The 26,358-nt window shown below is 40.0% G+C and overlaps 1 protein-coding gene across 6 annotated transcripts in view; it reads left to right on the top strand.

The window, feature by feature from the left end:
* The window catches only part of HSD17B12 (hydroxysteroid 17-beta dehydrogenase 12), a 278,867-nt gene extending 266,221 nt beyond the window's left edge, over positions 1-12,646 (top strand). For all 6 annotated transcript variants that reach the window (XM_074013910.1, XM_074013912.1, XM_074013909.1 and 3 more), the window contains 2 exons: positions 10,749-10,898; positions 11,176-12,646. In XM_074013910.1, the coding sequence (XP_073870011.1) occupies positions 10,749-10,898; positions 11,176-11,280 (255 nt within the window). In that variant the 3' untranslated portion in view covers positions 11,281-12,646. The remainder of the gene's footprint in view (positions 1-10,748; positions 10,899-11,175) is intronic.
* The last annotated feature ends 13,712 nt before the right edge of the window (positions 12,647-26,358 follow it).

The raw sequence follows: 26,358 nt of genomic DNA, 5'->3' as shown, positions 1-26,358 counted from the left end.
TGGCGTTATTTCCGGCTTGCAGCTTCCCATATGTATAGGTTTCATTCAGAAGGACATGTTTTTGAGAATCCTGGATTTTATACAAAATTACTGTACTCTCTTTTTCTTCTTTCCTTGACACCAGTCGTTTTAATGTTAGTAACGCCAATGTTCTATGTAGAATATGTTGTATTTTAGTGATAAGGAAACCAGTAAAACATTCGTGAGAAGCTATTACATTCCATGAGAAGGTATTCGTGGGAAGGTATCACATGCCATGCAATGGTATACCATTTTCTTTCTGATGAATCTAATTGTAATCACGCTATTAACTGAATAGTTTGTAAACACCTATTGTGACTAGGCAGGAATCCTAAAAAGGTCCGTTGGTGATTGACCTATAAGCAGAGTGACCAGACGCTGTAAGAAGCAGGCCTAACCAAATGCACCAAAGGGCTGAGAGAAAGATTTCCAGGGCAGGCAAACTGTGGCCCAAGCCTTAAGAGAGGGACAGGGGCCATAGGGCTCAGGTGCAAATGGGGCTGGGAGAAGATATGGTGAGTAGAACTGGAGAGGAGTTGGGGAAGGGTTGCCAACAGAGGAAACAGTTATGAGCATTTCAGAGGGCAGAGCATGTACTAGACACTGGGATGTCCACTCTGGCCTGAACGTGGGGGAGGACGATGGAGTGGCAAGAAAGGAGATGGCCTTGTGGAGTTCAAATTTAATCCTAAACCCTATGGGCAGCCACTGGAGGACTAGGAAGGAAAGCAACATTATCTGATTTGTATTTTAATAAGATCACCCAGGAAACATGTGTGGGCTGGAGTACAAGGCAGAATCAGCTGATAAATACTCCTAGTCCAAAAAATTTGTGGGCATAAAACACCACCAAAGAAAAGCCAATCATTTTTAACTCTGAGCTTCATTTAGACTACATTTTTTTTTTGCCCCTTTGATCAGAATTAATAAGAGGTTCTCTTTCTATTCTTCAACATTCTGATGTATTCACACAGAATGACGACTGTGCCTTCCCTCACAACCATTTGAGTCTTTATTTTTTCATCAAATTCATTCAGAGTTTAAACCTTGAATGAATTCATGTGACAAAACACAATGACGGCTGAAATGACTGTTTATAATTCATTATTAGAGAAAAACAAAAGTTCATCAAAATAAAATATTTCAGAAGACAAATGCTAATGTGTTTTTACAGTAGCTTCTAGTCCCACCAGATTACTAGGTGGGAAATCTGGAGAAAAGATCTTTGAGGGAAACAAGTTGTGAGAATGTGAGAGGAGACAGTCTTGCTGGTGGCACTTGTTGTTTGTGGTAAACGGGAGACCTGCCTTTTCCATGGCATCACAGAAAACTCTGGTTGTGCATGAAATTTCAGCCTGTTTATCAGAATGACTTCTAGTCCAATGCTATGTGGCTATGTTTCCGTTTTTTTTCTAATCCTTGCAAAGAACGCTATCTTTTTAGGTCTACCTCCATGTGAATGTACATCGGATTGCTCTTTTGGGGAAGGAAGAGGGTATATTGTTCAAATTCTAGATTGTTTCCTATTACTTCTTAATAGTTTTCTTTTGCATTTCTCTCCCCATCTTTCCTTCAACTTCTTAACTTCTTTCCCATAATTTTATAAGATCATTTAAAATTGCCTTCAAGAATTCAGATTTGCCATTATATAATCATTTCCTGGAAATGCAAAAACACAATAACAACAAGAAGTGATGTAAATGCCCTGGAGGTGAATGATGGGCCTGAGAGACTATTTGATTTTGAACAGAGGATGAGAAGCACATTCTCAAGGAAACCTTATCATAAGTGTAGTCTGTTGATGAGGACTGTTTGTTCTCATTACCTTATAATTAAAGTCCAGTCAAAAAAAAAGACACTTGTGTCTTTCAAAGACAAAATTATTATAAGCAATTTGACTGGCTAGGTAGTGGGCCCTAGCCCTGGGCTGCTTCTGTCTACGCTGTACTGACTACCAGTTAATACTGAGCAAGCAGGAAGTAGCTAAGACTAAGACTAAATCGTAAAACCATACCTCTTGAACTCTTATTCTGCAAAATTTTCATAAGCCTTCTGGTTTAAAAAAATTATTTGGAAATAATTTCAAGTCTACAGAAAAGTTACAAGAATAAAAATAGTGCAGACAAAACTCTGATGCCCTTTGCTTAGATTTACTTACTGTTAACATTTTACCACATTTGTTTTATCGTTGGAGAGTAAGTGCAAACATTATGGTCCTCCAATTCTAAATTCTTGAGTGTGTACTTCTGAAAAATAAGGAGTTGTTTGTTTGTTGTTTGACAGGTTCTCACTCTGTCACCCAGGCTGGAGTGTAGTGGAGCTATCACGGCTCACTAGAGCCTTGACCTCCCAGGTTCAACTGATCCTCCCACCTCAGCCTCCCGAGTGGCTAGGACCCCAGGCATATGCCACCAAGCCTAGCATTTTTCGTTGAGACAGGGTCTCACTTTGTCACCCAGGCTGGTCTCAAACTCCTGAGCTCAAGTGATTCTCCTGCCTTGGCTTCCCAAAGTGCTGCGATTACAGGTGTGAGCCACCACACCCAACCAGATAAGGATATTCTCATATATAACCACAATACCCCTATCAACTCAGATTTAACAGTGATACAATAATTTTATCTAATGTATTATTTGTGCCCAATTTTTGGTCTTATAATATTCTTCATCCTGTCCTCTTCCTCCACTAAAGAATGCAATCTATGATCAGGTGTTATATTTAGTTGTCCCGTCTCTTTTGTTTCCTTTAACCTGGGATATATCTAAAACCTTTATGTTTTATGACAGTGACTTTTTTAAGAGTACAGTATTCCTCCTTTTTAATTATACATTCCTCATTTGGGGTTTCTTTGATGCTTCCTTAGAGAAACCCAAAAGCAAGATCCGGGTTATGCTTTCCCGGCCAAAATATCACATATGTATGTGATGTTGTGTCCTCAGGGCCTCATGCGGGGAGACACACGAGATCCATCCGCTCATTGGTGGCCATGTTTCTGACCCCCCACTCCAGGTGTTACCCAACTCCTCTGCCATATAATTACCATTATTTCCCTTGCACTAAGAAGCAATCTGTGGGGAGACCTAAAACCGTGCAAATATTTTGGCCCTTATCAAAATTTCCCCTAGATATAGCATCAGTGATGTTTCTTCACAAACCTGCCTCATAAAGAGATTTTTGATGCTAAAGAATCCCTGAAGCCCTGCCTGGATATTTCATCATTTCAAGATGAAAAGTCACAGCTAAAGCATGGTCACAGTGTCCTCAGTCCAGGCTGTGGTTTTATGAAAATTGCATTGGTCATTAGTGTGCCTAGAGGCAGAGAAGAAAAGACACTGAGCTTGGAGTCGGTGGACCAAGGTTTGAGTTCTGCCTTCAACACCTGGTGATCATCTGACCTACAGAAAGTTGCTTCATTACTTTACACCTTAATCTCCCCTTCTAGCAAGTGGGATAAATGATATGAGATAAAAACACTCCAAGCTGGGAAATGATATATAAGAGTGAAGAAGAGAGGAAAGAGACTTATATTTATTGGATATCTGCAATATGCCCATGTTTTCACCTTTGTTTTCTCATTTTACACAGATATTAACCTAGTTCCATTTTACAAATAGGAAACAGGATCAACAGGAGTCCTGTGCTGGGCGCGAGGGCTCACACGTGTAATCCCAGCACTTTGGGAGGCCGAGGCAGGTGGATCACTTGAAGTCAGGAGTTCAAGGCCAGCCTGGCCAACATGACGAAACCCATCTCTCCCCAAAAAAAAAAAAATTAGCCAGGTGTGGTGGTGCGTGCCTATAAACCCAGCTACTCTAGGGGGCTGAGGTACAAAAATTGCTTTAACCTGGGAGGCAGAGGTTTCTGTGAGCTGAGATCGCACCCCTGCACTCTAGCCTGGGCAACAGAACGAGACTTTGTCTCAAAAAAATGAAAATAAAGAGGAGTCTTGAAACTTGCTTAAGGTCAGTTTAGTTTATCAAACAGCTCGTGCCTGCTTTTACCAGGTCGTTGGGTAGACATCTAGGAAACAAAGGTAAATAAGACCCAGTCCCTGTCCTGAAGGCACACAGAGAAAAAACAGATATTTAAACACATTATACCCACAGTAAGTCCAAAACTAGAGGTATATATCATGTTCCACATGTCTTCAGTCAAGAAATATTTAGAAAGCACCGAATAATCTGGCAAAAGACAGACAGAGCCTCTGCTGTGGTTGAATTTACATTTATCGGGAGGGAGACAGACATTAAACAAATCCACGAATAAGACAATTGTATAGAGTGATATGTTCTCGAGAAGAAACTAAAAAAGAGTGATATGTTCAAGAACATGGGGAAGTGTAGAGAATGTACCAGTCTTGGTGTGAGTAACTCCGTCTGCAAAGAGGTGTTGCTCAGTCATTGAGTGTTTTGCTCAAGATCACACAACCAGTAAGTGGTCAAGCTGGAATTCGAATCCAAGTTGGTCTGATTTTAACCAGTGCTGATTTTTTTTTTTCCTATTACCCTACCACCTCTGTTTTCACATCCCAGACTTAATCCTTTAGGAAATCCTTGCAGCATACCCACGATTTGACTACTTCTCATGACCTCCACTGCTACCACTCTATCTGAGCCACCATCATAGCTTGTCCTGGACATTTTGCAGTATCTTACTATCTGGCCTTCCTACACCCATTGTGGTTTAACAGCCCCTACAGTCTACTTATAGCAGCCAGAGTGATCTCTTTAAAATAAAATCCAGCTGGGCACAGTGGCTCACACCTGTCATCTCAACACTTTGGGAGGCTGAGACGTATAGATTGCTTGGGCTCACTGAGTTCAAGACCAGTCTGGGCAACATGGTGAAACCCTGTCTCTACAAAAAATACAAAAATTAGCCAGGCATGGTGGTGTGTGCCTGTGGGTCCTTGCTACTTGGGAGGCTGAGGTGGGACGATGGCTTGAGCCCAGGAGGTGGAGGTTGCAGTGAGCCAAGAGTGCACCACTGCACTCCAGCCTGGGTGACAGAGCGAGACTGTCTCAGAAAAAAAAAAAGAAAAAAAGAAAAAAAAAAAATCCAGTTACTTCACTGCTATGCTAAAAATTCTCCCATGGCTTCTCATCTCTTTCACAATGAAACCATGAGTTCTTATGCCCCTCAATGTTCTGATTTCAAACTTCCACGTTATCATATTCCCTCCCCGCCTTCCTACTTCCGTGGCCTCCTTGCGGTTCTGGAAATACCTTGAGGACGCCTTCACTTCAGGGCCTTGCACTTGTGCCTTCAGTCTCAAAGGCTCTTCACCCAGATATCCTTTTGGCCAACTCCGTCTCTGTTCAGATCTTTGGTTATAAGTCACCACATCAAAGGGGCCTTTCTTGAGAACCCATCTGCAGGCTCAGCCTCTATCAGCTTTTACCCAGGTATTTTTTTCATCTTCCTTTTTTATCATCGCCTGCCAATACTGTACACCTTTTTGTTATTATTATTTGTTTGTGGTCTATATCCCCCTACTGAAATGTAAGCTCTGTAAGATGAGGGACTCTGTTTTTATTCACAATGAATTTTATTCATTAAGTTCCCATTGCCTAAAACATTGTTCTAGTAGGTGCTCAGGAAATAGTTTAGTGTTAAGTGAATGCCTTTTGTGAGATTACACTGTTTTTCTTTTTGTTCCTTGAACGTTAACATACAAATTCCACATCTTTGGAGGTAGGTTATTTACAAGATTATCAGCCAACATTTATCAAGGATCTTTGTGTAGAGCACCATATTTTGAACTCCTTCATTTTGGATTTTGATGCTAAGATTTATATGTATTGTTATTACAGGGCCTTTTTTTCATTGCTGTGTAACCAGGGATCTCTGTACCATCAGAACGATTCCTTTTTCCTGAAATTTCTAGAAAGTCTAAGGGTTTCTGCCAAGTAGATAATCAAGGGCCTTTATGTGGAAAAGCTAATTTCATGCTCTGCAAGTAAAGTAATACACACTCCAAAACTAGAATATAGGTGTATAATTATTTAGGTTTTTGTATACCAGAACCTGAAATAGTAGATGAATACACAGATTTCAGGCAAAGAAGTTTTCCTAATATTCTTCATAGGAGCCCCAGCTTCTGCCTTAAGAGTGTGTGCTGGCTACACGGTTGAATTTAATGCTCAGTAAAGGCAGATGTGACACCATGTCTGAAATCTCATACTGTGCAAATATATTAGACCCTGGTGTCTTCTGGGTTTACATTTTCCCAAGTCATTGTCTTGTGATATTCTGGTCATTTTTCCGTTGAAAAGCATGTTTAGTACACAGATGATGACACCTGAAAGATGCCCTACCATGTTAAGTTCCAAGGTTCAATCCCTGATTCTTGAATACTGCCATGCAGTTTCAGGCATCTTTCTTTCCACTACTCCATGGCCATAAGCATTCCTCTTCTGAATCAAGCACCCCTGAATTGTACTATGAAGTCCAGTTATCTAAGCAAGCTTCTCCAGTGGGTGAGAAAAAAGATACCAAGTTGTCGGGCCTGGGTGTGGTGGTTCACGCCTGTAATCCCAGCACTTTGGGAGGCCGAGGCAGGCAGATCACCTGAAGTCAGGAGTTCAAGACCAGCCTGACCAACATGGAGAAACCCCGTTTCTACTAAAGATACAAAATTAGCTGGGTGTGGTGGCAGGCCCCTGTAATCCCAGCTACTTGGGAGACTGAGGCAGGGGAATTGCTTGAACCAGGGAGGTAGAGGTTGCAGTGAACCGAGATGGTGCCATTGCATTCCAGCCTGGGCGACAGAGCGAGACTCCATCTCAAAAAAAAAAAAAAGATACCAAGTTGTCTCCAGTGATTTTATTTTTTTTTATTTTTATTTTTTTAAATAGGCTAAGCAAGGAAGCACCAACAGCTATGCTTTATGGCCTAATTAATTATTTGCCATTTGGGAATTCTAAATCTGAAGACCAGGATACTTGCCCACACCTGCAGCTCTCAAGGTCAGGTTGTTTCTGAGCTGGCAATATTTGTAATGGGAACTTGTTGAGCTTGAGCAACTTGAAAAATGTGTTCTGCCCACAGTTTCCTATAAAAGTATGAGTATCTTCTTGACCTGTTTCCCATAATGTTTTCCTGAGTAAGCAGAATAAATCAATTAATTATCACTTGTTGGGGTTTTTTCTTTCTTTCTTTTTTTTTTTTTTTCTTTTTTTTGAGACGGAGTCTCGCTCTGTCGCCCAAGCTAGAGTGCAGTGGCGTGATCTCTGCTCACTGCCAGCTCCGCCTCCTGAGTTCATGCCATTCTCCTGCCTCAGCCTCCTGAGTAGCTGAGACTACAGGCGCCCACCACCACGCTCAGCTAATTTTTTGTATTTTTAGTAGAGATGGGGTTTCACCGTGTTAGCCAGGATGGTCTCCTGACCTCATGATCCGCCCGCCTCGGGCTCCCAAAGTGCTGGGATTACAGGCGTGAGACGCCGCGCCCAGCCACTTTTTGGGCTTTATTTAACAGTTTAAGGGTGTACCTAGATGGCTTTTTGATATCTAAGATATTTCTTTACCTTCACATAACTTGGAATATTTATTTTTAAATCATTGGCAAGTAGCAATAAGTACACCTGTTTAGATAGGTGGTCTTATATATGCTTCAGAAATTCTAAAATTTTGGCTCGAATGTTCATATTATCAACTTCTTGGTGTAATTAATTTTCTGGATCATAGCAGTGGAAAGAGACCCCAGTACTCTTCTTCAGTGCTGTCCATAATGAAGTGTCTTTTGCCAACTCATTCAATAGATATTAATTGTGTCCCTGCTATGTACCAAGTACTGTTCTAAAGCATTAAAAATATGTGGTGAATATGACCAAGTCTTCATGGAGTTTGTGTTCTAGAAATGGATACACAGCCTGGTGAATGGATTCAGTTTTCTGTACCGTTTTGCCTCCCTCCTGCCACTCTTCACACATTTCCAGCATTTGAACCATCCTGAGCTATGCAGTTCCCTGAAAAACATCATGCTCTTCTGTGGCTCCGTTTCTTGGCTCCTGCTGTTCCCTTATTTGTTTACAATCAGGCAAATTCTTGCACTTCATTTAAGACTTAGCTCAAATGCTGTTTCATCTTTGAACCCTCCACTAGGCCATAACTGTTAACTGCCTTGATTTTAAACCATTGTGGAAATAAATATCCTTTCTAGAAAAGAATTTACATTTCTTAGCTGGAAAAACATAACCCAACTTGGAATTCCTGAGTATGCTTCTCTTGTCCCCACCCCTTGATCTGGGGGTTCTCTAGACTATCTCTGTGGTTTAGCTGCATGAAGAGTTAACTTGTGGCACCACCAAGTGGTTCCGTCAGGCAGTGCAACTTAGTTCTCCTACAAGATCAAAGAAGTCCAATTTATACCATGTACCTACGAAGGGAGGGAAGAAGATGGCAGAAAGGATGGAAGAAAGGAACAAAGAATTATAATGCAATTGAGAAGTGTAATGATTGGACCATCCCTACCTCTAGAAGCTTAAAATCTTACAATACCTTTAGCAGGCTTGCGATCTATATTTGGGATTTTTTTTTAAATCTTCACTATTTTGTGACCTTTAAACCTAACACATAGAAATGAGAAATGGTTTGCTTATGTTCCTTCATTATGTGAGACCAGAGTATTTGCATATACTCGTTTTTTCCTTACTACTCAGCTTTGCTCTGGGGAATAACCTTTTCTTTACTGACCCATTGTGAGAGCCTCATTGAACTCTGCATTTCCTACTCGGTCTGAGTCTCAGATCTCACCATAGCATGTGCTCTCATAGACTATATCCTTGTGGCAAAATGGTTCTTAAAAGATTTGACAAAAAAAATTTTTTTTGCTAAGTGAGGGATAAATGTATAGTGATAATCCCAATAAACAAATTCTCAGAAATCACAAGTTACCTAATCAAAGTTGGCTCAAATATTGAAGTACTTCAGTGAAATTAGTTTACTTAGTATGAGTTCATGCCTGCAGGGACAGGGAAACAGAAAGATGGAGAGTGACAGCACTCCATCTGGGGTTCTTGGTTCTAATGGGGAGGCTGAGGTTTCATCTAACCTGTCAAGGAGAGTGGGTTGCATTCCTTGACTTACACTTTGGAGTGGGAAAAATGCAAAGCACACACATACACAAAAATCCAGAGATATGAGACCACTCTTTCTAGGTCTCAGCATGAAGCAAATCCATAGAATGGAACAGATCTCAATTTGATTGAGCTTTTAAGATTTTGACCACCATGTGTTAGAACCGTTCCTTTTCTTTAATAGAAGTGTCATTGGGCCAGGTGTGGTAGCTCACGCCTGTCATCCCAACACTTGGGGAGGCTGAGGTGGGAGGACCACATGAGCCCAGAAGTTTGAGACCAGCCTGGGCAACATGTTGAAACTTTGTCTCTACAAACAAATTTATTTATTTATTTATTTTTTATTTTATTTATTTATTTTTTTTTTTGAGACGGAGTCTCGCTCTGTCACCCGGGCTGGAGTGCAGTGGCCGGATCTCAGCTCACTGCAAGCTCCGCCTCCCGGGTTCACGCCATTCTCCTGCCTTAGCCTCCCGAGTAGCTGGGACTACAGGCGCCCGCCACCTTCTACAAACAAATTTAAAATTAGCTGGGCATGGAGGTGCACGCCCGTGGTCCCAGCTACTCAGAAGGCTGAGACCGGAGGATCACTTGAGCCCAAGAGGTCAAGGCTGCAGTGAGCTATGATCGTGTCACCACACTCCAGCCTAAGCAACAAGCAAAACCCTGCCAAAAAAAAAAAAAAAAAGAAAGAAAGAAAGAAAGAAAGAAAGAAAGAAAGAAAGAAAAGAAAAAAGAAAAGAAGAATCATTGCAATGATACTTCACACATGTGAGATAAACAATACATCCACCCTTTGTTGAACTACCATGCCCAGGTTATTTCAAACTATGGAAGGATCTCTTGTATCATGACTCAGGACTTGTTATAACAAGGTTTCCTTATACTCTGTGTTGAATCACATCCAAAATGCAGAAAGCATAAGCAATAAAGAACCTAACATTATTGAAGTTCCTCTAAAGGTCGTGTCCAGATTTGTCACCCCACACCCATCCAGTCAGGTGTCTTTTAGTTACTCAAATGGTTTCCATATTGTTAGACTGTGTTCCCTCTAAAAAAGAAGAAAAGGGGAGGTGGTTCTGTCTTTTATATCAATAAAATTCTTCATAAAACTCAGAAGTAGAATGGTGAGAAACTAGGGAAGAAAAGTAGTAATGCAAGGCTGAGAAAATAAGATGTCTGTTTAAGAAGGATCAAAGCTGATAGAACAAACTTAATTAGCCATGAATTATAGAGAAAGTTGGTATTATCCCGTTAGGAGAGTAAAGTATCAAACATCTCCTACTTGGTGGTTCTGTCTCAATGTTCAGTTTACTAAGTGGAAAAAATATCTTATCCTGAATCTGTGCTATCTAGATTATTTAATGCTTTCCTTTCTAAAGATTCAAAAAGGTAGATTTCTGCTTATTTTTAATACTTTCTCTGGTCTCAAACTCTGTTTTATGGAGAGATTGGTTTGTTACAATTTGTTTTATGGTATCATATGTTCTATCAAGTTGGCTTTAGATAGCCACTTCTCTTTTCTTCTCTCTCTGTAAAGATACAGATGTTTCTGCCACTAAAAGCAGTCAAGCACCCCTGTACATTCTGAGTTTGTGGCCTGACTAATCAATGGCATGTTTTCTGGGGCGGGTGTTACCTTTCTAGAGTGTCCTGCCATACTTCGTAGCTACAAAACTGGCTAAAATCCGAAAGCCAACTTTGGATAAGCCCACTCCGGAGACATTTGTGAAGTCTGCAATTAAAACAGTCGGCCTGCAATCCCGAACCAATGGATACCTGATCCATGTTCTTATGGTAGGTAGATTGTTTGAGTCGCAAATCAGTACTTTCTGGCTTGGGGTTTCTTTCCCATTGAGTTACAGGATAGTATGTAATAGATTAGCATATATACATTGTCCAGCCATAGTAACAAGACATCTATGTCCTGTTATAATCATAATGGTTGTATACCCAAGAACTTTACAATCTACCTCTAAATAAAAACAACACTATAATAAAATGTTAAATCATATGCTTCAATTTAGCCCAAATTGTAGGCTATAATTACGTATCTCTTGCATTGTTTCCCTAGGGATGGATAATCTCAAACCTGCCTTCTTGGATTTATTTGAAAATAGTCATGAATATGAACAAGGCTACACGGGCTCACTATCTGAAGAAAATCAAGAAGAACTAAGCATTGATAACTGCATTGTAACTTGGCCAGATGCTCCAGCATATGCACGTTCACTGCAAGGCACCCTACTGATTTTGAAAATCTGAAGTTGTCATTTCAATAGTTATTAACGTGACTAAATGTTATCTTAACTAAGAGAAAAACAGAAGTTGCTTTTAGGGGTTTCTGACATATATTCTGGATACTACCAGAGGTAATTTTGAAGTTTAATATAAATGCTCGTATCAAATGAATATAGAACTAATATTGTTGAGAACAGCTAATAGGAAGAAATACTATTATAGCAAATCACAGAATGATAGACTCAAACATAAAACTCGGCAGTTTTATCTGCTTCAAAGTGCCATTGACCATTATTCCTGTATTTTCTCTGAAGCTGATTATAAAAACCAATGTCCAGCTACTCTTTTGTGTTTGACACTTTGAAGAAATGGAGATTGATTTGATTTGTTTATAAGCAGACACACTGCAATTTACAAAGATCTCTTTAAGGTTTTATAAAATTATCTTCCAGTTTGTACATTTATATGGAATTGTTCTTTATCAAGGGTAGCTAATGACGTGAAAATAATTGTGAATATGGAGTTATTTCTGACACATGAAACCCACCAAACTACGCTTTCTTATAACGCATATTTCTTCTCAGTTTAAGTGTATGTAAATATCAAAGCTATATGGTATGATTTATAAAGATAAATGGGCCAAAGTGCACATTGAGACTGGCACCCATCTATGGTACCACTGAAACCCTGACCCAGAAAAGTGGCTTGCTTGGACACCCAGTCTTCTTTGTTTCTGCATTTAACCAATATTGATCACACATGTGACACAGGCTAGTCCTATGAAAGTAATGACTTCATAAAAATGGCATTATAATTTTTAAATTGATACTCTGTAGGTAGGTGCTGATATAATTAGTTTTAATAAAACATGCTGTAACCATGGTATACAACAAAAATACATTTATTTGGTGATTGAAATTAAGGCCATATTTACAATGACTTAATATAAGGCTGACTTTTATCCTGCTTCATAACTTGTACGGGGAACTCACCAAGAAAGAATTCAATACTGTGAAATATGCAACAAGAAGATTGGCCTTTACCTAGGCTGTGGTTCCTAAGCTCTGAGTTTTAAGCACCTGTAGATTTGTATTAAAAAAAAGAAAAAATGGGGCCTTAGTTTCTGGCTTTTAATTTTGCCAGCTAAGGACATAAAACAAAAACAAACAAACAAAAACAAATAACCATCTGCTATCAGCATCATTATGTAAAAGAAAATATATTTTAGCTCCTAAAATTAGGAAGAATGTAATCTCAGAATAAAGATTGTCATTTAAATTGAATAAACATAGCTTTATGAAAAATACATTGTTTGCCCTTTTTTCCTCTCATTTTATTGTAGAAATGGTGACACCACAATGACGTGGGCGGTATTGTATCTGCTTTCACATGTTGGTTGGTTGGTTGGTTGGTTGGTTGGTGAGTTGGTTTTGGTGTAGTAGTCGGTAGTGGTGGTAGATAGAGGAGGGATTCGTTTGCAAGTATATAAAATACTTTTTCTTTTATCCCAGTTAGAAAATACTTGTAGGCTAAGCACAGTGGCTTACACCTGTAAACTCAATGCTTTGGGAGGAAGGCAGGAGGATTGCTTGAGCCCAGGAGTTCAAGCCCAGCCCGGGCAATATAGCAAGCTCTTGTCTCTACAAAAAAAATTAAAACATAAAAAATTAGCCAGGTGTGGTGGCACGCACCTGTAGTCCCAGCTACTTGGAAGGCTGAGGCAGGAGGATTGCCTGAGCCCAGGGATTAGAAGCTACAGTGAGCTATGATTGGACTACTGCACTCCAGTCCGATTGACACAGTAAGACCCTCTTAAAAAAAAGAAAAGAGTTATAATTCTGGCTGGAAAATCCCTTAACAATTTCAAAACTTCTAAGCTGTGGCTTTGATTGCTTCAACTTGGCAAGCACCCACTTGTATTTGACATTCAAGGGTGAAGATGATGACATAAAAATGTATTTTTCTAGGCACATGAAAAGAAAAATTATGTTAAAAGAGAAAACAGTATACTCCAAACCTTCAAAATAGCGAAGTAAAAATTTTAGACTTAATTTTATGTTGACTTGATTTTATGTTCTAATGCATACTAGGTAAGATTCGAACACAGATGGGCCAGGCGCAGTGGCTCACACCTGTAATCCCAGCACTTTGGGAGGCTGAGGCCGGCCGATCACGAGGTCAGGAGTTTAAGACCAGCCTGGCCAACATGGTGAAACCCTGCCTTTAAAAAAAATACAAAACTTAGCTGGGCGCAGTGGTGCAGTCCCAGCTACTCAGGAGGCTGAGGCAAGAGAATCCCTTGAACCCGGGAAGCAGAGGTTGCAGTGAGCCAAGATTGTGCCACTGCACTTCAGCCTAGGCAACAGAGTGAGACACCATCTCAAAAAAAAAAAAAAAAAAAAACGATTTGAACACAGAAAGACTAGAGTAGACAAGAATCACTTCTCCATTCTTGGTTATATTTCATTATCTTTATACACTACTGAAATCAGTTTGTTTCAAGTATTTTACTTGGGATTCTTGCATCTATATGAAATTGGGCTGCAGCCTGCCTTTTTTACACTTTTTTGGTCAGTTTATGGTGTCAAGATTGTAACTCCATTAAATGAATTGGAAAGTGTTGCCTATTTTCCTGTTCTCCATAAGAATTTGTAAAAGATTGGAATGATCTGTTTGTTAAAAGTTTATAAAGCTGTCTGGCCTAGTATTTATTGGTGGGAAAACTTTAACCACTGTAATTAGACTCTTCAGGAATTCTATTTTTTACTTGAGTAAATTTTGAAAAGAAAAACTAAGCATTTACCCATTTTACAATTTATTAGCATAAAGTAGCTTAAGGAATTTTCTAATTTCTAAACCTCTCCTGGATACGCATACTTCCTTTTCTGATACTGTTTGTATCTTCTTTCTTTTCCTTGGCCATTTTACCAGAAGTTTGTCTATTTTATTTTTTTAAAGAACCAACCTCATTCTTTCTTTTATGTTCTGCTTTCTAATGGTTTGTTCTGTTGTTTTTCTCGTTCCATAAATTGGACATTTAACTCATTCATGTTCAAGGTTTTTTCGATTTTTAGTAAGTATCTGAGTTTATTTGAATTATATCCTTTGCTTCACCCCATGATTGAGTGTATGCATATATACAAACATGTATATCCAAATTTTTATTGATTTTCCATTTATATCTTTACATTATTTATTTGACCTGTTAATTATTTTAAAGTATTTTAAATGCACAGACTTAAGAGTTTTATAAATGTATTTCTTTTTCAAAAAATTTTTGTATTGTTAATATTACTGTCAATAAGACAATTTTATATTTTGTGAATCCTGATAAAATGTGCTGAAGACACAACATTAATTATGTGATATTCCTGCCAAAAATGCATACCATGAACATAGTAGAGAGAAATATCAGAAAAAGCTAAAATGAGGAATATCCTACAAAATTACCAGCCTATACTTGTCGAAAATTTCAGGAGACTAAAGGGACGTGACAAGTACCTGCAGCACGTGTTTCTGGACTGGATCCTGGTCAAGAAAGCATTTTTTAAACTTTTGTTCTTTCGGACATTTTTGAGACAACAGGTAAAATTTGAGTAAGGTCTGTAAATTATTAATAGCATTATATCAGTGTGACTTCCTGATTTTGATAATAACGTCATGGTTACTTGAAAAAGTCCTTGATTTTTAGGAAATAGACACTGGAGCGTTTAGGGTTAACAATATTGTATATGCAACTGAATCACAAAACGTTTTGGAAAAATTATAGAGAGAAAATGGTAGAGTAAATGGGGTAAGATGTTAACCTTTGCAAAATCTAAGTGGAGGTATATGAATACTTTGTACTGTTTTGCAGATTTACTGTAAATCTGGAATCATTTCAGAATAGAAAATTTTAAAAAAGCTTTTGTTGTTGGTTCTAACTAATTGCATGTGGTCAAAGAACATGTGAGTATGATAAAGTTTGGGCATGCCGGGCGCGGTGGCTCAAGCCTGTAATCCCAGCACTTTGGGAGGCCGAGACGGGCGGATCACGAGGTCAGGAGATCGAGACCATCCTGGCGAACACGGTGAAACCCCGTCTCTACTAAAAAATACAAAAAAAAAAACTAGCCGGGCGAGGTGGCGGGCGCCTGTAGTCCCAGCTACTCCGGAGGCTGAGGCAGGAGAATGGCGTGAACCCGGGGGGCGGAGCTTGCAGTGAGCTGAGATCCGGCCACTGCACTCCAGCCTGGGCGACAGAGCCAGACTCCATTTCAAAAAAAAAAAAAAAAAGATAAAGTTTGGGCAAATTATTATAACCTTTCTCTGCCTCAGCTTTGCCATCTGAAAAATGGAAATAATGTCGTATATTGTTTGAGAGGAAGTTAAGACATTTAGTGTACTGAGAACTCATCCAGGCACAAGTATATAAATATATGTTGCAGTAGGCTGAATAATGGCCCCCAAGACATCAGGTCCTAATCCATGAACCCTATATTACCTTACATGGAAATGAGGTCTTTGCAGATGTAATTAAATTGGAGATCTTGAGAGGGGGATATTTTCTTGAATTATCTAGGTAGGTCCTAAATGCAATCACAAGTGTCTTTAATCAGAGGCAGGGAGATTGCAGACAGAAGAGGAGAAGGCAATGTGATCATGAAGGCAGAGATTGGAGTGATGCAGCCACAAACCAAGGAATATCAGTAGCCAAAAAAAAAAAAAAAAAAAAGGGAATGATCAAAGAACAGATTTTCTCCTAGAAATTCTGGAGGATGAAGCATCCCACCAACAATTTGATTTTGGTGCAGTAATACTCATTTTGGACTTCTGGCCTCCAGGGAACTGTGAGAATAAATTTCCGTTGTTTTAAACCACTGAGTTTGTGATAATTTGTTCCAGCAGCCCTAGGAAACACAAATGTAAATTGTATGACCTACTAGAGGTTTTGTTTGTTTAGTGTCAGGGTCTCCCTCTGTTGCCTAGGCTGGAGTGTGGTGGCGTGACCATGGCTCACTGCAGCCTTGAACTGCTGGGCTCTTGCAAGTGATCCTCCCTCTTCAACCTCTTGAGTAGCTAGGACTATAGGCACTGGCTTTTTAATTTTTATTTTTAAAGATGGTGGTCTCAGTATGCTGCCCAGTCTGATCTTGAACACCTACCTCCTGGAATCCTGCCTCACCCTCCCAAGTAGCTAAGATTCCAGGCATGAGTCACCACACCTAGCTGGAAGTTTTTTTTATGTCCAGGTATGGCCACTTTTTTTATTGTTTGTCTCTTTCTTTCTTTCTTTCTTTCTTTCTTTCTTTCTTTCTTTCTTTCTTTCTTTCTTTCTTTCTTTCTTTCTTTCTTTCTCTTTCTTTCTTTCTTTCTTTCTCTTTCTTTCTTTCTTTCTTTGTCTCTCTCTCTCTCTCTCTCTCTCTCTCTCTCTCTCTCTCTCCCCCCCCCTCCCTCTCCCTCTCCCTCCCTCCCTCTCTCTCTCTCTCTTTCTTTCTTTCTTCTTTTTTGACAGAGTCTCACTCTGTCGTCGGGCTGGAGTGCAGTGGCACGATCTCAGCTCACTGCAACCTCCGCCTCCCGGGTTCAAGTGATTCTCCTGCCTCAGCCTCCTGAGTAGCTGGAATTACAGGCACCCGCCATTACTCTCAGCTAATTTTTTGTATTTTTAGTAGAGACAGGGTTTCACCATATTGGCCAGGCTGGTCTCGAACTCCTGACTTCATGATTCGCCCACCTCGGCCTCCCAAACTGGTGGGAGTACAGGCATGAGCCACTGCACCCGCCCATGGTATGCCAGTTTTCTAAGTGTTTCACATATGCTTCCTAATTGTTCTTAGTTTTCTTTATTTTTCTTTATTTTTATTTTTTCTTTATTTTTTGAGACTGGTCTCACTCTGTCCCCTAGGCATGTACAATGGCACGGTCTTGGCTCACTGCAGCCTCAACCTCCTGGGCTCAAGCAATCCTCCCACCTCAGCCTCCTGAGTAGCTGGGTGTGTTGCCCAAGCTGGTCTGGAACTCCTAGTCTTAAATGATCCTCTGGCCTTGGCCTCCCAAAGTGTTGGGATTACAGGCGTAAGCCAAGGCACCTGGCCTCTAATTGTTGTTTTCTACATATGTGGCAATGCTTGTTAATTGTGTTGTTCAAATCTTTCATATCTTTACTAACTTTTGTCTGACCTATTAATAATTGGTAAAGGTATTTTGAATTATCTTACTATAATGGTAGATTTGCCAATTTCCCCTGCTTTATCAGTTTTAACTTTGTACATTCTATTGAGTGAATGAAGTTTAGAATTCTTGTGTTGTCCTGGTGAGTTGAACTCTTCTTGTTATGTAGTGACTTCCTTATTGCTGATGCTTTTTGCCTTAGCAAAAAAAAAAAAAAAAATTCTGTTTTCTGTGATCTCAATATAACTTGGGTTGGTATTTAGCATATATCTTTCAATCCTTTTACCTCCTATCTTCCCACGTGTTGATGTTTAGTTTTGTCTCTTGTAAGTCAAATAAACCTGGATTTTGGTTTTTCATTTGGCCATCTCTACCCTTTAGTAGACAAGTTTATACATTTATATTTACATTTATTATAATTCTTAAAACATGAAGACTTCTATCATGTTATTTTGTACTATTTGTTTCTCTTTCATGTGTTTTTTCCATTACTTCTTGATTGACTGTTTGGTTTTATTATTGTTATTATTCCATTTCTCCCTCTGTACTAGGTTTAAAGTTTTACATTCTATTTATATTTTTCTTGTGTTTACTCCTGAACTTTTTCAATGCATACTCAATACAATCTAAAGTTATCTGGTATCATAACCCCTTCTTTAATAATAATGGACTTTGGAACATCATAAGCCTGATCAACCCTTCCCTACTTACATGCTATTGTAGGCCAATATTCTAACCTCTGATTTTTATTATTATTATTTTGACATGGAGTCTCGCTCAAAAGCAAGAGTGCTGTGGCACAATCTTGGCTCACTGCAACCTCCGCCTCCTGGATTCAAGCGATTCTCCTGCCTCAGCCTCCCGAGTAGCTGGGATTACAGGTGTGTGCCACCATGCCTGTCTAATTATACTTTTAGTAGAGATGGGGTTTCACCATTTTGGCCAGGCTGGTCTCAAACTCCTGACCTCAGGTGATCCATCCACCTCACCTGCCTGTAATCCTGCCTCCCAAAGTGCTGGGATTACAGGTGTGAGCCACCGTGCCTGGCCTAACCTCTGATTTTTAAAACCCCATAAGTTAGACAATTTTGTTATCTTATACACATTTTTGTATCAAATAAATTACCACCTGTTTATCAAGTTCCTTGTATACTTTTACTTCTTACATTTGAGATATTCTGGTGCATATCATAGTTTGACATTACTTTTTTTCTTTACTGATGCTGTGTAAAATAGTGGTGTGATTTAGCATTGATGGCAACTTAAAGTTAATGAAATACTGGATCATATTACTGACTTCTGGCTTCCATTATTGGTTTTCAGAAATCAGTATGCCACTTTTTTTGGTAGGTGATGTATCTCTGGCCTCTTTTATGATACCTTTTGACTTGGTGTTCCTCAGTTTCATGCCAAGGTGTCCAAGTGTGGAACTCTTTATTTATCCTACCTGGTTTACAGTATGCTTCCTATATCTATGAATTCATGCCTTTTGTCATTTCTGAAAATTTATCAGGCATTATCCCATTGTCTCTATCTGAGACTCAAGTTACAAGTGTCAAGTCTTCATTCTGTTTTTTGTTTTTTTGTTTGTTTTGAGACAGTGTCTTGCTCTGTCACCCAGGCTGGAATGCAGTGGCACAATCTCAGCTCACTGCAACTTCTGCCTCCTGGGTTCAAGCGATTCTCCTGCCTCAACCTCCCGAGTAGCTGGGACAACAGGCACCCACCACCATCCTGGCTAATTTTTGTATTTGTTTTTAGTAGAGATGGGGTTTCACCATGTTGGCCAGGCTGGTCTCAAACTCCTGACCTTAAATGATCCACCCACCTCGGCCTCCCAAATCATGCTGGGATTACAGGTGTGAGCCACCATGCCTGGCCCATTCTGTCTTTTAATCTTACATTTATACTTTCCATCCTTGTCTCCCTGAGCTGCATGCCACATCATTTCTTCACATATATATTCCATTTCTCTAATTTTCCTGTCTTTTCTGCTGTTAAAACCATTCACTATAATTTTAATTTAAAATGTTTTTCATTTTAAAGAGTTCTATTTGGGGTCAGGCACAATGGCTCATGCCTGTCATCCCCGCTCTTTGAGAGGCCAAGGTGGGAAGATTCCTCGAGGCCGGGTTTTCAAGACCAGCCTGGGCAACAAAGTAAGACTCCCATCTCTTCAAAAAAAATTAAAAATTGGCCAGACGTGATGGTGCTCACCTATAGTCACAGCTACTTGGGAGGCTAAGGCAGGAGGATCACTTGAGTCCAGGAGGTTGAGGCTGCAGTGAGCTACAATTGCACCACTGCACTCCAACCTGGGCGACAGAGCAAGACCCTGTCTTTTGGGAGGCCGGAGGGGGAAGTCTGTTTGGTTCTCACTTAAACCTGCTTGGTCAGTCCTAATAGTTTTTAATACTTGCTCATTTTTAAAATATAGTGCTAAAAGTTTACATAACTATGTAATACATTGGTATTTTATGGTCCACATCTGATGATACCAATATCTTAAATTCTTAGGAGTCTAAACCCATTGTATTTCTGGTGGTTATCACTCAAAGCGCTTTACTTTTCTTCTTTGTTTGGTATTTTATTTTTTGAGACAGGGTCATGTTGTGTTGCCCAGGCCTGAGTGCAGTGGCACAATCATGGCTCACTGCAGCCTTGACCTCTTGGGCTCAAGCAGTCCTCCCACCTCTCAGCCTCCCAAGTAGCTGGGACTCCAGGTGGGTACCACCGTGCCTGGCTAATTTTTGTATTTCCTTTGAGATGGGGTCTTGTTATGTTGCCCATGGCTGTTCTCGAACTCCTGGGCTCAAGCAATCCACCTGCCTCGGCCTCCCAAAGTGCTGGAATTACAGGTGTGAGCCACTGCACCGGGCTGGTGTTTTTATTTTGAAGTCCTGTTTGTTTTATTTTAATCTGGGGAAGCTAATTCTGAGGGCTACACTGGGATGCTCTTCTTCAGATACTGACTTTCTTTTGTTGCTTTCACCAGCCTGGAGCTGCTACCAGGCTGGCACTGCTCTAACCCCAGTGCGGGAGTCTCAGGCTTGGTTCTCTTACCTTCTAGTGATTTCAGTGGGTTTTGCCAGTATCCCCAAGGGGCGACCACTGATTTCCTATTCTTTTACTGCTCACTGCCTCAAGTTCTGATTTCAGGGTTTTTTCCCTTTTGTTTTGTTTTCTTGTCCTTGGAGAATTTCATTTATATCTTGTGAATTCAACCTTGCATTAAAAATGTATAGAGTGGTAACAGATTAATTATGCAGGAGTTTGGCTCCTGAGCTAATTATTTGTTTTGCATTTTCCTAGGTAGTGATTCAGTATAATATCAGCTAGATGATAAGACAGCATGGGGAAAATTGAAATTTCTACAGAGAACAGAGGAGAAATACAGATAATTTCTCACTAGCATACCTAGGGTATTTGTGGCCACTCTTCATGTTTATTCTAATTTAGCTGGAATCTAGGAGTTCTTAGCTATACTGCCGGAAGTCTCCACGGTTTTCTTTTTTCCTCTCTGTGCTTTGGTTTAGATAGTTTCTATTAACTTTTTTTAAAACAAATTAATAAATTGTACTGTATTTTAGAGCAGTTTTAGGTTTACAGAAAAAAATGAGCAGCAAGTATAGAATTCCCTACCCCTAGAGTTTTCTCTATTAATTATCTTGTATTAGTGTGGTACATTTGTTACCACTGATGAACTCACATGGTTACATTGTTAACAACTAAGTACACGGTTTACATTAGGTGCCATGCTTTTCTGTGGGTTTTAGCAAATGCATTCATGTATCTGCCATTTTAATGTCAGAATAGTTTTACTCCCCCATACTCCACCTATTCATCCCTCTCTTTTCCTCCATCCCCAATCCTCTGGCAGCCACTGATCTTTTGACTGTCTCTACTGCTTTGCTTTTTCCAGAATCTTAGATATTTGGAATCACACAGTACGTAGCCTTTTCAGACAAACTCCGTTCACTTAGCAGTATGCATTTAAGATTCATGGCTTTTTAAGGTTTGATAGCTCATTTCCTTTTATCACTGAATAATACTGCATTGTACAGATGTATCACACTTTGTTCATTCACATCTTGGTTGCTTCCAGTTTTGGAAGGACATCTTAGTTGCTTCCAGTGTTGGCAATTATAAACAAAGCTGCTGTAAATATTTGTGAGTATTTTTGTGGACAAAAGTTTTTTTAAACTCATTTGCATAAAGACTAAGGAGTATGATTATTGGATCGTATGGTAAGAACAGTTTAGCTTAGCTTAGTTTTCCTTATTTTCTACTATGTATCTTTCAAATTCACGAATCCTACTAAATTTAGGGTATACTCTGCTGTTAAATCCATCTAATGAGCTCTTAATTTCAGGTATTTTATTTTTCATGTCTGGAATGTTCATTTAATTCTTTTATATAAATTCCAATTCTTGGAGGCCAAGGCAGGTGGATAATCTGAGGTCAGGAGTTCAAGACCAGCCTGAGCAACATGGCAAAACACCGTCTCTACTAAAAATACAAAAATTAGCTGGGTGTGGTGGTGCACACCTGTAGCCCCAGCTACTCGGGAGGCTAAGGCAGGAGGATCACTCGAACCCAGGAGGGGGAAGTTGCAGTGAGCTGAGATGGCACCACTGTACTCCAGCCTGGGTGACAGAGTGAGACTCCATCTCAAAAATGAATGAGTAAATTCAAATTCTCTATTAAAATTCTCCCTTTTCACACATTTTGTTCTTTTCCTCTATTTTCATAAATTTTCCACGATAGTTGTTTTAAAGTCCTTGTCTGATTACTTTTACATTTGGATAATCTGTGGGTCTGCTTCTGTGGTTTTTTTTTTCTCTTGATCAGTTACATTTTTCTGCTTCCTTGCATGTTCCATAGTTTTTTTTAGTGTACGGCAGACATTCTATTTTTAAAGAACCATAAAGACTGAAGTTGATCGTATTTTCCTCCATAGAGGGTTTGCCCTTTCCCTGCTGAGTAGGGTGAGAACTCGTCACTTCATTAGGAATTGAACTGAGCTAGGGCTAGGAAGCCACCTTGATTAGATTCAGTGCTCTATAGTTTCAAATGTCTACAGAATGAGGCCTGCCATGTGTTTATTGTGGACTTGTCTTTCTCAGAATTTTGTTTCCAAGCATATCAAGACTATGAAAGGGGCCAGACTCTGTGGCTCACACCCATAACCCCAGCACTTTGGGAGGCTGAGGTGGGCCGACCGCTTGAGACCAGAAATTCGAGGCCAGCCTGGGCAATACGGTGAAACCCTGTCTCTTGTAAAAATGCAAAAATTAACTGGGCGTAGTGGTGCATGCCTGTGATCCCAGCTACTCAGGAGGCTGAGCCTGGAGGATCACTTAATCCTGGGGGATCAAGACTGCAGTGAGTTGTGATTGCACTACAGTACTCCAGCCTGGGTGACAGAGTGAGGCCCTGTCTCAAAAAAAAAAAAAAAAAAAAAAAAAAAAAAAGACTATGAAAGGTTTTACCTTGTCTTTCTTGTCTTCCCAGCCCCACCCTCCACCCTTCCATGCTGCCCTAGTACTCAGCAAATGCCCCATAGGGCAAACTGGCCATGCATTTGTGGGATTTTCTAGATTCCAATCCATCATGCCATCCCAATGGCTGTCAAAATGTCTGTTGGATTCTCTTTCCTCTAGTAAAGATTCCAGTACTATTAGCAGGCCCAGTCCTCAGCTATCACGTTTGAAAAATGTCCTCAGAGAACAATATGGCCAGCTCACTCAGGAAATGTTTTTCCTTCTTAAGAATTTTAGGTAAGCTAAGTCATTGTTTACATAGGTCTCCAGTGTCTTCAAAGAAAAAAATAGATATAATGTACTTATAAGTTATGGTGGAGTAATGGCTTGCTGTTGCTATGTCCAAAAAGCAAAAGCTCCATTAAGTTTTCAATTTTAATTATTATATTTTGATGTTTTTCAAAAATACATTATTTGGTAGTTATGAACTATAAGTATGTTTTAAATGTTTTCCTTTATTTATGTAAACACATCAAGCAGCTTTATATTCTGTATCTGATAGTTCCAGTAATCCAATAATCTTTACAAATATTTCTATTGTTTCTGCTGACTCTTGCTAATGGTGCTTTATTCCCCTGTATTTTTCATGATGTGTATGTATGTGTGTAACTTTATGCTCATTATAACTATATGCAAATTATTCAAGGCCCTAAATGTAAATTCTTCATGGGAGAATTCATGTTTGTTTGCATCAGACATGGCGACACTACCAATTTTGATCTTTAAATTAAAATTCTCAGCTTACACAGTTGCTGGGTTTTTGTTGTGTGTTGGGTATTTATTTATCTATTTATATTTTGGTGGATGGGGAAGAGCATTGGGCAAATGGAGTTAGTTCAGTCCCCACACCTATGTAAAGACGTGGGTCACCATGAATTCCTGGGGGAGACTTTCCCCCCTCACCCTGAATTAAACTCAAGAGAGAAAGGGTTTTTTTGTTTTGTTTTGTTTTGCTGTTTTCCTCTTTGGGCTTTTTCTCTCTTTTTCTTTTCCTTTGTTTTTTTGTTTGTTTGTTTGTTTAATTTTTCCTTGGTTCATCCTTTGCACGTGTAGCCCCTTCCTGGGTCCCGGCTTTATGCAGAAGGTCTCTGCTATGATTCCCCTTCATGGGTTTTGTCTCCTGTTCTGTCCCAATCCATCTACTTCCATCTATACCCAGGAATATCCAAGCAATTAGGCCACCCAGGAGCAGTACATGTCCCAGCTTATTCATCTCTCTGGGCTCATGTTTCTACATTGTCCTGATATCAGAAGAAATGTCTTTTGCACAGGCTAATTCATTTAAAGGGGTATTTTATCTTTCATCTGGAGGTGTTTTGTAGAAGACAGCCTTCAAGATCTCCAACTTATCTCATTTCTAGAAGTAGAAGCTCTGTGTGCTTCAATACATCAGCTCAGATTCTCCTACCTAATCTAATGTATTACCAACCAGTTCATCATTGCAAAGCCATGGTTCTGTCCCTGGGAAGACAATGGTGCAAGACCTGGAAGAATTTTTTCAGACTCACACCTTATAAATGTTGTTTCTGCCCAGCTAATGGTACTAGAAATCTTCTGAAAGCTATAAGGCCACTTTCTTTTTTTTTTTTTTTTTTTTTTTTTTTTTTTGAGATGGAGTCTCGCTCTGTTGCCCAGGCTGGAGTTCAGTGGCCGGATCTCAGCTCACAGCAAGCTCCGCCTCCCGGGTTCACGCCATTCTCCTGTAAGGCCACTTTCTTAAATGCTCAATTTATCCAGAATGTATGGGAATAATTTGAGCTTATTGTGTTTCTTATTCATGCATCCCTGCTTAGTGCAGATGTTGGCTGCATTTAACAATCGGACAAACCAGGCTGGGCGTGGTGACTCACGCCTGTAATCCCAGCACTTTGGGAGGTCAAGGTGGGCAGATCATGAGGTCAGGAGTTCGAGACTATCCTGGCCAACAAGGTGAAATCCCGTCTCTACTAAAAATACAAAAAAATTAGCCAGGCATGGTGGCGCATGCCTGTAATCCCAGCTACTCAGGAGGCTGAGGCAGGAGAATTGCTTGAACCCCGGGAGATGGAGGGTGTGGTGAGCTGAGATCGCGGCATTGCACTCCAGCCTGGGCAACAAGAGCAAAACCCCATCTCAAAGAAAAAAAAAAATTGGACAAATCAATGGTCATTAATGCCAAGCACCACACAACCTATGGAAAAGCTGTAAACGGAAACTCAGATGAATATCGTATTTCACAGCCATGCTTTCTTTGGTTCTTTCAGTGCAAGACAACCTAGGCACATTGATTTAGTTTTCATGCTTCTCAACATAATGACTTTGCTTCCAGAAAGTGGATAATTTACTCTCAAGACACAGGAAGCAATGGTCGTCTAATCATTAACTTAATAGTTTCAGGTACTCTGTTATTTATTCAGTAAGAAGCTTTTATTGAATATTTGCTGACAAGCATCCTAAGCACTGGAAAGAACAATCCCTGCCTAAGGTACACACCTAAAACAAATGAACTTGACAACAATGTCCAAGTGACATCATTCTATGAGACGGAAAATAAGGGGGAGTGGGGAGAGTGAGTGTTCAATGTTCATCACACGGCTCCTGTAGTAAATTAACATTTACTACACTTGGTCTCAGCCAAAAGGCCAAGAAGCAATTAAATTAACTTTTACAGTTTAGTGCCTCTTAACGCCTGCATGGTGTGGCTTCTTTTTACCCCATTTCATGACTCATTTCCTCACTCTCTACTCCCACAGAAACCCCTTTCAGTTTCTCACTGACTGTGGCAGACTGATTTCAAAAATGGCTCTTTCTACTCTACTCTGCTCTTCCTAGTATTTGTGCCCTCTGTGATGTGATGTTGCAACAACTGCAATCAAGAGATGAAGTCAATTTCCCCACTCCTTGAACATGAGCTGGCTCGCTTTGGCCAATAAATGAAGCGGAGGTGATTTCATACCACTTCCATACCTGGGTTTCAAAAGTTCTTGTGTGTTTGTATGCATGACCCCCTCCTCTACCCACTTCTCTCTCTCTGCCACCGCTATTAGAACATGCCTGGTGAGCTTGTTCAAAGCTGAGGGACCCCATGGAGTCAAGGCTAGTCTAGACCAGCCAGCTCTCAGCTGCTGACCTCCCAGCTGAGCCTGACCCAGATCGGCAAAACTCCCAGCCAGCCTAGGACTCAGCACACAGTGGGGATATGACTCCGCTAGGTTAGGTCCCCCATGGTACAGCCTCATAGCAAATATGGCAACTGTAATATTTGCTTATTTTAAAAATGTCTACCTCCCCTCCCCTGCTAGACTATTACCTCCATGAGGGCAGGAGCCAAGTCTGTCTTG

The sequence above is a fragment of the Macaca fascicularis genome, chromosome 14 (assembly GCF_037993035.2).
Source record: "Macaca fascicularis isolate 582-1 chromosome 14, T2T-MFA8v1.1".
Taxonomy (NCBI): Eukaryota; Metazoa; Chordata; class Mammalia; order Primates; family Cercopithecidae; genus Macaca; species Macaca fascicularis.
This window is presented reverse-complemented; position numbering and strand designations above follow the sequence as displayed.